This window comes from Gavialis gangeticus, unplaced genomic scaffold (genome assembly GCF_001723915.1).
Source record: "Gavialis gangeticus isolate Ggan-Ray unplaced genomic scaffold, GavGan_comp1, whole genome shotgun sequence".
NCBI lineage: Eukaryota > Metazoa > Chordata > Crocodylia > Gavialidae > Gavialis > Gavialis gangeticus.
In genome coordinates, this window is record NW_017728994.1 from 36,404,261 (window position 1) to 36,418,822 (window position 14,562).

A 14,562-nucleotide genomic window follows, 5' to 3' on the forward strand; every position below is an offset into this window, starting at 1 on the left:
GATGGTGTGACACATCATCACATATAACACAACACACATTTTTCCAGTTAAAGAGAAACTAGAAGCTTTAATAATATGCCAGGGGTATAGTACTATATGATGCAGTCTAAGATCAAAGTGAAAACAAATATAACTTCTTTGCAATGTACACTAATTTTCTAGATTATATTTTAAGTTTAAAAAACACAACAAACTAGGCAAAAAGTGGTCAAAATAGTCGAAAGATAGTGGCATTAGTCCTGTAATTATTATAGTTAAATGTACTTATTCAGAGTGGGTATCTAGACAGTGCACCCAATACTTCACTGTCAGTCATTTCTACATCTGAGTTAATATTAATTCATCTGAGTTAATATTTCTAACTTAAACAATCTGCAGGACTGTGGAACTGAAGGGACACATTACCAGGAATGACTAGCAAACAGCAAAATTAGCAGAGGAAAGGATAGTTTAATTAGTGGAACATGGAGACCCTTAAAATGAGAATGGATCATTAACACCTGTAGAGTGGAAAGACAGTAGCAGGAATCAGGGAGTAGATAATGAGCCATGAAGTTAATTGACTCTCTCAGCACTGCCTGGATAGAAAGACCACTGCCCCTCCCAAACAGTTGGTTTTAAAGTTTGGGTGGCACAGGAATCAAAGATGGGGGCAGGGGGAGTGGCGCAACTGCACCACTGCAGCCCCCTTGGATCTGCCCCTGGTCAAACATATAATCCCTAGGCTGGATCTGGCCCCTGGAGCCACTCCATCCAGCCCATCAAGCAATAGGTGGACCAGGGATTTTGGAATGTAGCTAATAATGGGCCTGGTCTGCTACAGCATCCAGAGTCCTATGGCCCCGGTGGACCTGCAAATCAGCAACAGGGGGTGAGTGAAGGCTGTACCAAGATAGACCACGCTTGCCCTGCAGCTGCTTGGCTTGACACCACATGCACTCCCATCACTATGGTAAGTGGTAGCCTGGCCTGCAGCCCTTTGCCCAGTGCCACATTGGTGGTGACTGCCAATGACAAAATTATGCAGACAGGCACTTGGGAAACAGGGGCTGTGGTGACTTACAGTTGCAGCCATGTCTCCAGTATGAACATGCAGCTGCTAGTGGTAGCCCTTTCTTTTATGCCCCTCCCTCAAGCTGGTGCCTAGGGTTGTTGTCCTAGTTATGCCACTAGGAGTTGCTGCCACCAGTACCTCATGCCCCAGACTATATCTGGTCTGTAAGGAGCCCTGTGGTACAGATCTGGCCAGGGACACAGTGTGAGTTTGACACCCCTGACCTATGCACTCATTTCTGGCTTTACCAATCCAACCCTTAATGGTACTATGGGCAGGAAGCTATTTTATGTACATCTTGGGAGGGGAAAAAAAGATACTTAAATATGAGTGATGTAGAGAAAAAGGTACTTACTGTGAAGGAAAGACAAGACTGTTCGGATTGTTTGTTGGTCTAACCCACAAAACATAAACCTACAACCCCAGGCTTCACTCCTCACTGTTATGCAGAACTTGCTTAGGACACAGCAGTAAATTTTTTAAAAGCACCTCACTCCAGAGCAAGAGGTGCATATAAAAAATTTTGATGGTTATTGAAGCAAGAAAAATAATCCTAGGAAAGACTACTAACACACTGAAGGACAGAAGAAGAATTCAGAAGGAAAGCTGGCTAGAGATAGCAGAATTAAACTCGTGTGGACAAATGAACATGCCACACCTACTGAAGAGTAATCAAAAGCACAAATACAGAATAGAACATAACTGACTGCATGGCAGTATTACTGAGAATCATCTCATGGGTTTTGGATCACAGACTCAACATGAATCAGCAATGTGACACAGCTGCAAAAAAGCAAATGCAATTTGGGTTGCATCACCAGAACAAGAAGTGTTAGTTCCATTCTGCTTGGTGCTGGTTTGGCCTCATCTAGAGTACTGTGTGTAGTTCTGGGATCTTCTTTTTAATAAGGATGTGGAGAAGTTGGAGAGAGAGCAGAGACTGATGACATAAAAGGAGATGGATTGAAAGACAAGCCACACATGGAAAGATTGAGTTAACTAGGTATGTTTAGATTGCAGAAAAGGAGATTAAGGGGAAGTTGGGGGAAGGATGTGATATCAGCTTTCACATATTTGAAAGGCTGCCATGAAAAGGAGGAGGACAATTCCTTTCTCATCTGACAGAGAGAAGGGTTTAAAGGAAGTATTTCAAATTGCAGCAAAGTAGAACAACAGATTAAGTTCAATTTAAATTGAACAAATTAACAAATTAAGTTGAACAACAGATGAGATGAACTGACAATGGGGAAAATCATTTTCTGTACATTACCAGATTTCAATCAGAGACAATACACAACTACTTTGCCAGACAAATTAGATATGTCAAAACAACATTTCACTGGTTCATCTTATATGATAAATATGACTTTATTTCTAGCAGCTTCTGAAGCTTCACTATCCTAATCTAAGTAAATCAGTCACATACACCACATTAATGACCTCTATATTTGTATAAAATCACTTACGTAATCTGTAGCATTAACATCTATGCCAGCTTTGAGTAACATCTTAATTAGGTTTTCATTCTGCTTACTCTTTGACACCTGTTTAACACATGAAGAAGAATTCAACACTGGTTGGAAAGTTAATTCATGTAAGACTCTGCTAGCTAGATCTGAGCTGGCCCAGATAGTTCTATTGAGAGGAACAAAAGGGCCTTCTTCATGCAGTTAATGGTGCAACTTTGCTATCTTAACCTTGCATCAGTTATACTCAGAGACAAATCAAAAGGACCTTATTCATGTTCATATTTTTACTCAGTCCTTACTTTGAAAATAGTAACCCATATTAGTTTTGTTTATGTTCATAGCCTTGAACCAAAAGAAGAATGTCCCACCTGAAATAAGATGGCTGTATTTGTTATATTTATAGTTGGAAAGGTTAGTATACAGGCTTGTTTCTACTTTTAAGCTGTTCTTACCATGAGGAGATATCCAAGGAGTAAAACAGGCATTAGGATGATGATGAGCAGGTAGTCAAGGAAATTAAATCGTTTTTTCACAGCATAATGTAAGCACGTACGCTCTTTCTAAAGAGAAAAGAAACCTTTTTTCAGGATCAGGTACAAAGTCATTCATTTTGTGTGTTCCATGTATTTCCTTACTGGTCATCTGTTTGGAACATTTTCCTTCTATTCATATTGAAACAAAGATTCATGCAATCTGCTTAATTCAGAATGAAATATATTTAGTTGCCCAAAGCCATGGTAACAGGTCTTCAGGTGAGTGGAGCATGATGGGGGGGAACCCTTTTTTGACTTGCAGTTCAGATAAACTGGGATTCAGTTTACTTTCCATGTAGCGATTGTTCTAGTCTGGGGCCAGGATAGTAATAATAGTCCCTACAGCACCATTTTTAATGTGTTAGAGCCTTTGGATCTTTGTCATTAGACTCTTTTGGTCATTTCTACAACCTAATCTTTCACTGTTCTGTATGCTAGGTAAGTGTAACAAAGCCTCTAGCTGAATAGTAAGTAGGTGCTGAAATTAGCACTTCTGGATCCCCAAAGTATTAATACCTTGAGGGTATATCTATGCCTCCTCCTGAGTGAAACTGGGCACAACCTACTCACTTATGTCCCCTTCATGAGCACCCAGGCCCATAGGTTTGTAGAATATACAACTCAATGCAGCCCTCAACACAAAATGTGTGAAAGCCTGAGCCCAGTTCTTCTATAAATACTTATGGCCAGGGTGATCATGGCAGGGGTATTGAGTCTGAAGCTCTGATTCACCAGTGATATGCCCCATCTTGCTTGCCAGAACCTAAAGGGCAGATCTATCAGCTTGGAGGCTACAGCAGACCCTTGCATGTCTTCCATGGTCCCACCATCAGCGTACAAACTGCATTCATGTATTTTACACTATGCTGGTGTAATACTTCTGGCGGGTGAAATGGCCCACTTCCGCAAATGCCCAGTCGGCAGCTCCATATGTTCAGCTGTACCCCTGGACTCCCACAAATCTCTAGGCCATGGATGAAATCCATTTTATTCAGGTAGAGTGTCGAAGGGAAAGCCTTCTCCACACCCCAGGTCAGGCTATGAGGCTGTTATGTGACTTTCAGTTGCAGTGATGGCACCTCTTGCTTGTAACCACAGTTAACAATAGTTGTGGTACCTGCAGTAGTGACTAGGGATCATACAACAAGTGTTAAACCATGTAAAATGCCCAAACTGCATGCCCTAAAACTTCTTTTTAAAGGGTAAGGGCAGACATAGGGTGGGAAGAATGGATACTATTAACCAATAAACAATGCGATGGCAGTAAATGCCATGTTAAATTCCACACCTTGCTGGGAAGGAGACAGTTTGGAGGGTATGAGCTAAACTGAAGCAGATAAAAAGAAAGAAGAATAAAGAGAAGGGGCAGGGAGAAGGGATAGACAAAGGGCAATTGTGGAGTGGAGCTGAGGTGAAAGGACTATAAAGGAGGCGGCAGGAAGGTTTGGAGCAAACAGCCAAGGACCAGAGAGCAGAGAAAGTCTAATCAAAGCTAGGAAATTATCTGATATCTGTAGTGTTCCAGCTCTTTCTACCAATTGGAAGTTTTGGGTCCTCACTGGGATTTCTTTCCCCAAGGTTACATGACTATGGGGTAGGCGGAGATGGCATATCCTCCTAGTGGAAGGTCTTTGCACAGTTCTGGGTTCAGAGCCCTTATTGGACTCTCTGTTACTCTCTCCCTTCACCAGTGCAGCAATTTCAATTTTAACTGCTTCTGTAAGTGCTCCCACCAGCCTGACTCTCTTGCTGATTCCTAACAATTCAGGAAAAGTTCTTAATTTGCAATTTCCTGCCTCTGGCAGGGGGGCTGGACTCAATGATCTCATGAGGTCCCTTCCAGCCCCTAATGTCTATGAAATCTATGAATACTGCAAGGGATTCTCCTTTTCAAAGTTAATTCAATGTAAACTGCATATCTTTATAGCAAAATGCAGAATGGTGGAGTCAAATGAATGGGCTCCATACATCTCAGGCACATCTGACATTGGCCAGAGAAGCACACTTGGAAATGAAAAAATAAAATGGTAAATATATTTCTAGGAGTGCACAGTACACAGTGAAATAGCATGTGAGACACTTAAATATAGTACTGAGGAAAGTATAAGGTAGGAAGCAAACATGGAGTTACCAGCAATTAGACAATGACACAGGTGGCCTAGGGCAGTTGTGGAGGCTGGATGGGATGGTACAGGCAGGGCCAGCCCTAGGGAGCCTTGAATCAGGGTGACCGCCCCAGGCCCCATGCTTTGGGAGGCCCCGTGGAGCCGGGCCACACTGCCACTGGCTTCACATGCAGTTGCTTGGCACCCTCTCCCCCCTCCGCTGACGAATATGCTGCCTCCAGCCACTCAGGACCCCTCCCTGCCCCAGCCCCAAATCCACCTCTGGCTTCTTGGCATCCAGGGTCAGGGTCCCACACAGGCTGATTTGCCCCCAGGCTCTACACCCTGCTCAGGTTGCCTCTGGGTACAGGAACAACAAATCCCAAATTTGGGGGGGGGAGGGAGGCTGGTTTAGATCAGGGGTCAGCAACCCCCAGCACGCAAGGCCATTTTGCTCTGCACGCCACTGCCAGCCCAGGCTCTAAGCAGCTGCTGCCAGCCACAGAGTCCAGGCTGCTCCCAGCAGGTGGCTGGGAGGCTGCAAGCCCTGCTGCAAACAGACCGGGCTCCTTGGGCTGGCTGCAGCCGGGAGGCTGCAAACAGCTGCTCTGGGCTCCGGCATGTCAGCACTCTGGCCCCTTCCAAGGTAGACATTGTTTTTTTCAGCACACCAGCCAAAAAACTTTGCTTACCCCTGGTCTAGATGATCCTTAGAATCCCTTGCTTACCCCTGTGAATCTATATTTTGACCCCTGCTAGAACCAGAGCTGTAAAGAAGCAAAATCTTCCAATCTTTGTGTTAGTTTTTGAACTTCACTCTAGCTGGTTACCTTCTCCATTTCCCTTGCCTCCCAGGAAATCAACCACAGCTACTGCAGAAGAAAGGAGAGCAGAAAATACCCAGCAGCTCAAGGTGGCTGCATTTTTTTCTTGTGTAAAAGGGGTTAGTCTGCCCCACTGTGATGCAGGAACATCTGAGAAGTGTTGAAAGTTGGCCAAATGGGTGTAAGAGAGATGATGTCTTAGACCTTTCCTCCTTCAGGCTTGGGAGGGTACAGTGAAGAACATATAAAGAAAACTTCAGGAACATATAAAAATTCAGACCTGGATGAGTGCAGAGCTGCTGTGTGGCTGGGTAGGCACAACTGATCAACATTAATTGATATCAGGTGTGACCTTTTTCATTATAAATTGACAATGCTAATTGTCATGTATATGGTGGGGTGGGCAGGGACATTCAAAATAAAGCCGAAAACTTTAATTTACTTTAATTACCTCATGATTTTAGGGTGAATTTCATTGGGTGTTTTGGATGTGATGTGCAGTGTCTTGAACCTTTGACTTTGGCAATACTGCTAACATTTTCCACCCTACATATTATTCCCAAAGTTCATCATTATGAAGGAAATATCACATGGCTGTTTTTTAAAAAAAACGTTTTTGTTACTTACCTTATTTTTTAGGTTGATGTCAGCATTTCTTTTCAAAAGATAACTGACTATTCTATTGTGTCCCTGTTTGCAGGCACAGATTAGGGGTGTGTCTCCACCAAAGCTGTCCTGAATGTTCAAATAATTGCTATCCTCTTGCAACAGCAGTTGAACTTCATTGAAGTCATTATTATAAGCTGCCTGGCAAATGGGCTAGGGAAAAAAAGGAAGGACAAATTAATGAAATACATACATGATGTGGCCAATTTTTGCAAGGAATCAAGACCTTCCCCTGAGATAAGGCAAGTTCCTTTTAAAGCAGATGGGAAACAAGCACACTAGTATCTCCTGTGAAGTACTCGGCATCTGGCAGGATCAGCCCCTGTGAAAGGTAATGAAAGCTAAGATATAACTGATAAACAAGTAAGTCTAGCACAGATATGGAGACATTTCTATGCAGGGGCGACGCATAGGGGGTGCACCCGGGTACATGTGCACCTTCTGCGTGTGGCGGTGCACCCCCTGCAAAAAGGCATCACTAACACTGTCAGCAGTGCCTGCAGGTGGTCGCCACTCACCACCCTGCTGCTGGCACCTCCAGTGTTGTCTGTGGGCAGTCCATGATTGCTCCTGACCGCCGCTGAGTGGTTGCCGACCCAGGGTCGGTGCTCACCACCACCCCCTCTTCCTCCTGCTTCCGACAGTGCCGGCAGAGTCTGAGGGAGCTCCCCATTCACCACTGCTGGGCTCCCGCTGCTGCCACGCTCCCACCACCACTGGCGCAGCCGTGCCCCTCCGGCCACCGGGAGCATGCGCCGTTCATGCCTCTATGTTACCGTAGCTAGAATTGAACATAGGATTAAAAAAAGAGAGAAACTGTCCAGACAAGTTCCTATAAAAACCATTTGTTCCTATAAAGACCAGAGTCAAGACTCTGAGGGCTACAATGGGAGCTGGATTTGTTCATTAATATAGATGTGCATATCAGTATCAGAGCACAGCTTAAAAGAATATGAAAATCACATGGACTTTGGAATATGAATACTGTTAACTCTTCCAGAAGAAGGAAGAAAATATTAAAAGATAAATACTACAAATAGAGTATGTGTGTTTATACATACATCTATGCAAGAATATTTGTCATGATGCCCTCTTTGGGGGGGTATGCTGAAGAATACTAAGCATCTTTTATAGGATTATTTACATGTATAACATTTCATGAGATCAGGCCAAGTTAGGTAAAATGGCTTGTCTCGTCTTACTTGTCATCTATTACTCATAACACTAGGGTAGTAATTGTCTACATATCTAAAAGGGAGAAACTAAAGAAGGAAAAAGATAAAGTGGATGTGCAGTAGTACAATAAGCAACCACCGCTGCAGCCTGCCCAGTCCCTGCTGCCACCCAGGCTGAAGACCTTCAGTGTTACATTTCTGTGTTAGTAGAGAGTCAAGGGCTAGTACAGCTATCTAACTTGATGATGCCTTGGGCTAAACAGTAATTCAGATGAGATGGATGCTGCAATTATAGTTAAATTCCACCAGGTGGTGGTAGGAGATGCATCACAGTGCAACTATGTACATTCCCTCTTACCTTCAGATGGATCAGGAGAGGAAAGCATTAGGTTTGGCAGTACTGTAATAAACTTTGGTACTTCTTGTTCCTATTTCTTCCCAGAGGATGATGCTGTACACAGAACTGAAAGCTACTAGTGCAGTTCAGCAATTTGAATTCCTTCTTCTTGGTAGCTTTACTTTTGTTAGGTTAGGTATTTTTTTCTATATTTTTACCTAAGAAATCAATAACAGACCATTTCAGCCATGCAAAGAGCCTACTGACTTCATTGAAGCAAACTGCAGAGCACTATGAGTTCATTTCTGAACTAAGGACTCAGGACCACAAAAGGACTTGAAGACATACTTAATTACAGATACAGGGTATTTGCTGAACAAGAAGGTACCATTTTTACACAGTCCATTTTCTGAACACAACCACAGTTGAAGTTAAAATTGAGTGAATATTTTAAGGATTACCTAAAAAGACAGCATTTGTGGGAAGAAGAGGAAATGGTGATCAAAGTGATAAAGAATACAATTTCCTGCAAGAATAAATTGGGCTTAATTTTTTTGATCACAAGAGTTATCTTGAATGCTGATATTTGCACCTGCATCTCAGTTCCTGCATGGCTGTAGGACTGAACATTTTCATTTCCTCTTCGTAGCCCACAGATTTCTGTCTCTGCAACAACTAGAGTTGGTAGGAGCAAGTGAGGAGTCAGATGCCCTTGACACATCTTGTGCTTAAGATATGATTAATTGGTGCAAGGGGAGCCTAGGATCCTAATCCTGGGCTCCTCCTACACTGGCAATATGGCATAATAGGATCTCATGCTAGATCCCACAATCATGCCTCCTGCTATGCACAAGTGACATAGTAGGAAGCACGATTGTTGGGATCATGCATTAGATCCCATCATGCTTTCTTTTTAACATCTGTCAGTGACCTGCTGATAGTTGTGATGCTCAACTTCCAGCTATCCATTTTGCAGGTAGAAAGTGAAATTGAGGAGAACGATGCAGGCAAGTCATCTTCTGGGAAGCTGTCATTTTTTATTTTCCAGATAGAAAATGAAAATTTGAGGGGGAAATTTAAATATTCCCTTGGAAAAAAATGATTTTTAAAATGGGCTTTTTACCATCAAAAAGGCTTCAAATGAGAATTCCTTAGTTCCAAATACTAAAAAATTATGTGCTGACAGATGTGTGTGAGACAGGGGGAGGGGGAGAACTCACTTTACCAGAAGCAGCAGCACATTACTTAGACCTGGCTCTGCAGCATCTGTATAGATCGGGCATTTCGGGGGTGGGGGGGGGGTTGGTGCTTTTATCTAATAGCTGATTCAACCCTAGACATGTGGTATGGAAGCTAATGCTGAGAGGTGTCTGTGTGTGCGCATGTCCAATTTTGCTGGGACAGGCAGGCAGAACAGTGTCCACTTAGGGCTTTTTGGAGCTAATCAATAGGTCAGCTGGTAATGTCCCTCTGTTCCTTCCTTGAAAAAAGCTGTTTAAGAAGAGCTTGAACTAATGAGAGAGGCTTTTGTTTTGTTCATGGGCTGATAAACACTGTTATCAGCTCCCTGCTGGCTCCCTTGCCTGTCAGGTTTGCTGCAGACAGTATGAAGAAACAGGGAGAGGGAGACTGAAAAGCTCAGTATCATCAACAGATGCATGCACTGCACCGCCAGTGCTAGCTGAGGGCTGGGGTCTAGCAACACTTCTGCCCCTTGAGCAGCGAGCAGGGAAAAATCTGGGATGGTGCAGGCAGGGCTGGGGTTTACACCCCTCCCTAGTCAGCATGTCCTGCTGGGGCCTGGCCACACATGCCCTCAGCTCAGCACTGTTGAAGGGAAGGGAAGGTTGCTTTAGTGCCCCCCAGCTTCTAGCCTGAGCCACTGCAGGCATAAACCTGCATTTTTTCATTCCAGAGGGAATGTCTGAACAGTTGCAAACTGGTTCAAACTAGGCAGGTTAAACTAACCTGCAAAGATTGAAACAATTCAGGCTCAGGCTTTTTGAATGTCTGTCTCTAGCTAGTATGACTAGAGCAAAGAGGGAACAGACTGCATAACAGGAAAGATTGAGAGCTGGATTACTGCTGATGCATAAACTTAAGGTTTATTTTGGTCAGACTTTTCTACATTTTGTCCAAGACCTTGTCATTTACAGCTGTGGGTCTATTTATACAAAAAAGCAGGGACCACCTAATACAAATAATACTAGAAAGTGATATTCCTTGAGGAGGAGATGTTCCTTTAGCTCTACAATCTGGTTTGCTAGCTCTTCTCTTGCAGTGTCTTAAAAAATTACTCAGCAAAAGGCAACAGGCTGATTCTGAGATCAGTGTTTATGGCATGAAACTTGTGGGAAAAGTGCTAGTTGTATTAAGGTTGCAACTTTTCCTTCATTAATGGAAAATCAGTGCTGATAACAGCTATAGTGCCTTAGGCTGCCTATATACTGCTCATTTGCATTTTATTAGAACATGTCAGAGCAGACTCAATTAATAGAACACTCCGGTATTACCTCACCGTCATGTGTATTTAAGTCCCTGGCATGATTTTAAATGGCCATGGGGCACTTTATCTAAACCTTGTTGAATGGGATCCCACAGCCATTTTTAAATGTGTGGGGGCTTAATACATGTGATGATGAGGTGTTTTAATTAGAACACCTGTTCAGGACTATTCTAATTAAAATGCTCCCCGCCCCAAAGCACATTGTATAGGCAGCCTTAGAGTCATGAACTAAGAAGACACAAAGGCTGTACTGTCTTACATCTGGGAAAGGACTTTCTGCATCAGCATTTGAAGCGTCCCATTGTGAAGAAATTTTCTGTATTGCTGCTCTTGGGATAGATAACTCCATTGACCTGGGTTGCTGATCTGACAGCTCCTTCTGCATTAAGATTAACAAAGATATAGTAGTATTATTTTCAATTTGTTTCTAAACCTTGCTCAAAAAATCAATGATATTTTTTGTTTACTCTGTGTATGAATGAATGTACATTTTGAGGCATTCCTTACTAGTGGCTTTTAAGGTATTAGATAAAGAGGCCAAACGCAGTATTTGCATCTAGAGACAGGCCCGAGGTTTGACCTGTAGTAGTAAGTTTTTAAATGAATGTTGGCAAAAGATTCCAAAATAGTGACTACAGGAATAGATTATTTCTGTTTTACAAAACAGGTGCAGCCTAGACCAGTGGTTCTGCAAGCCTTCCTCATGTTGCTCCAGTAGCATTTCTAAGTCCTGAGTAGGAGGTGGTATCTTAATATCTTAAGACCATATTGGTTTTTTAACTGCAGTCACTTTTACTTGGTGGTTCAATTAATGTCACTTTGGAGTTCTTGTGTTCTTCAAGACTAAGTCATAAATTAATTTCCATCTGTGCAGGAGAAAGGATTGGGTTCAAGCTCTTTCCACCCAAACAACTGAACCATTACCAAAATCTCAAAGCATTTTGATTCTTAAGGCTTGAGTTGGATTTGATCTGGCTCTCTGTAGTCACTGGGCTCTCTCACTACCATTTTTTCTAAAATAACCATCATCTTTTTTTTACCAGGTAAACATAAACAGTCTAAACATTATAGATAATTAATTGGGCCTCATATCTGTAAATCATGTTATTTTGGATTATTTGGATTTGGAAGATTATTAAAAAAAACTAGAAAAGATTTAACCAACCTTTCAGTGTGTAAAGAAAAGTTAATGTAGCCAAATGAAATTATGTAGATCAGAGTTCTGTGTATGCACACATGGAATTTTAACTAACTATTTTCTTTTATGGGACTGGATCATGCAGATGATTTGATGGCCTCTTACTATCTAGCAGAAAAATGCTCATCTCTGTTCTCAGTTATATCTATGCAATTCCAGTTGAAGTTCATGGGAGCAACTAGATATGTGCATGCCTGAGGGCAGGGCACAAAACAATCCAGCAGCAGTAGCTTACATAAAATATAAAGTAATAGTAAATGGAGTAGTAAATAAAAGGTCTGAACTTCAGTGTACTCCAGGAACCTACAATGGCCTATAGACAATATAAAAGAGTTAGGGAAAACTAAGATTTAGGTAAGATAGTTCCTTTAAACTCCGTTTCCTCTTATACTGCTTCCTAAAGTAAAAACTATTTGTGGCTTAGAGTAATATTCACCACTGGTCACAGATTCCCACAGGAAAAAGCTGTTGTTGCTCAAACCCCATTGGATCCTCTGGGTAAGCACAGCTGATACAGAAGACACTGCAGCTCAAGGTCCAGTCTACCAGAGAAGTATGGAATTCTGCCCCAGGAAGGGTAAGGGCATGAGGCCTGGTAGACAATTGGTGCACTTAGACATGCAAGAGGGGACAGAGGTGCAGGTAGTGCTGTAATATGGTACACACCACAAAGAACTAGTCACTTTTCTTTAAAAATTGTAAGGAAGGGATTTGTAACAATTTCCAACAAATAGTCTATCTCTGCTCTTGTAAAGTGGTTTCTCCCTTCACAAAGCGTACATCTTAGCCCATGCCAGGAACTTTTTCTTGCATTAATTGATGCCCAGAAATCACACTGCAGTTGAGATGATATTAATAAAAGAGAAGAAAATCAATGTTGAAAAGGGAGAAAAAAGACAAAGGAAATTCATTAAGCCATGTTTGCTTGATGTTTTCAGTGTCCAAAAAATCTGTCAGTATCCAAAGCATCCAGCGGTTATAACTTGTTACTGCAATTACAGCTAATACAGTTATGTAGCCATACATTTTGAAGAAAATTACTTCCTCAAAAAAAACGGGTAAAATGGTCACTGAAAGGTAAAATATATAAAAAGTATGTAAAAATAGGGACAAAATTATCTTATCACCTTAACATGAGCTACTGGTGCCACCTTAGTCAGAGAGGGGCATGTGCCCCCCCCTGCGACCAGTCGCGCTGACTGGTGTGGGGGAGAGGTTCCCCCGCAGTTGATCTCGCTACTTCTGGGAGCAGCTGCAGTGATCCAGCTGCTTCTAGGAGTGGCTGCAGTGATGGGCTGGCACTTGCAGGGGGGGCACTGGTCCTCCCATCTACCCCCCCTGCCCATCGCCTAAGTGGCAAGCACAGCCAGTCAGGGACCAGCACTCTCAAGGGGTGCACATGCACCCCCGTGAACCCCCTACGTATCACCACTGCACTTTAACTAAATAGCTTAAGACGTTATGCCACTTTGTTTACATAAAGTACTCTGTGAGGTTTAGGCAGGCATCAACAATTTCTTTTACAATGGAATGCAGTTTAACCAGATAATTAGATCATGAGCATATGGAACTCAATTACATATAATGTTGAAATCAAATATTCATTTTATTTATTATAGCCCTTTAATTAAAAATAAAACCTTATTGGTTTTCAGTGTTTGAATATAATTTTTTTAAAGAATTATACACACACATGTTGATACATCCTAAAGACAAAATACCAGTGTGTTATAATCATAGCATAGGGAGCAAAGGAGAGATTCTGATTTTCCGCTTTAATAATAGAGACTATTTGGATGCATGTTTAATGCAATGTTCTTGATAAAATCTAGGCACCCATTTTCCAGGCTAGACTCTAGGAAGATGCATGGAGTTAAGATTGAAAAGAAAAATCACCTTGCTGATAAAAATATTGGCCTTGAGGGCCAAATTTGTTCGTTAATGCAGTAGTTTTTACTAACTTCATTTCAACCCAAGCTGAAGTACACCTTTCCAATATCTAACATGCTTCTACCCAAAGCTAGTTTACACCTTGCTTCTAAACCCCTTCATACCTTTCTCACTGAAGTCGCTAGAACCCATATATAAACGTTCTATTAATTGTTACAAATGGTATCTTTGGCCACACACTGAATGTTTTACTTTTAGAGAAGTAGAGTTTTCAGTTAAAACAAAATCCTGTTAAATAAATCCAAATACCAATTTTTCTGTATCATCTACAGCTTCATATACTATGAAGGAAATGGTCACATACCTCTGAATAAAGTATTCCCATGACTGTTATTTGCCGCTTGACTACAGCCTTTTTGTGCTCACCTGATTCACAAGTTCACTTGACTTTGAATTGCTCCTGAGTTTGTTTAAATCAAAGTAATATTTAATCTCAAAAGTCCCTTAACTGAGCGATATGGATGATACCCAAGGTTTCCAAAGATACACTTGTTTTCTGGGGTTTCCTAATCTGAGACTATGAAAAAATGTTTCCAAAAGGCCCAACCCACTGAGGTAAATGTGAGAGTATCGGTTTACAAGGCTGTCAGAAGTAGAACAAGTTACAACAGAGGGATGTTTTCCTTAGCTGTTTTTTGCAATGTCAATACCAGGTTGCCCAAAAGGAAGATGGCAAAATAGCCACAATGAGAGTACATTTTCACAAAAAAATGTATTAAAAAAACTGAAAAATAGGAAATGGATT

At 41.9% G+C, this 14,562-nt stretch overlaps 1 protein-coding gene across 2 annotated transcripts in view; it reads right to left on the reverse strand.

Moving 5' to 3' along the window:
- Positions 1-14,329, reverse strand: part of ANKRD22 (ankyrin repeat domain 22) — a 20,598-nt gene extending 6,269 nt beyond the window's left edge. The window contains exons 1-4 of one of the 2 annotated variants that reach the window (XM_019502576.1): positions 14,122-14,329; positions 6,613-6,804; positions 2,976-3,083; positions 2,521-2,598 (exon numbers count right to left, since the gene is read on the reverse strand). In XM_019502576.1, the coding sequence (XP_019358121.1) occupies positions 2,521-2,598; positions 2,976-3,083; positions 6,613-6,804; positions 14,122-14,142 (399 nt within the window). In that variant the 5' untranslated portion in view covers positions 14,143-14,329. Of the gene's footprint in view, positions 1-2,520; positions 2,599-2,975; positions 3,084-6,612; positions 6,805-10,928; positions 11,041-14,121 lie in introns of those variants that run through there. The other variant, XM_019502574.1, reaches the window with a different exon arrangement.
- Positions 14,330-14,562: the final 233 nt, after the last annotated feature.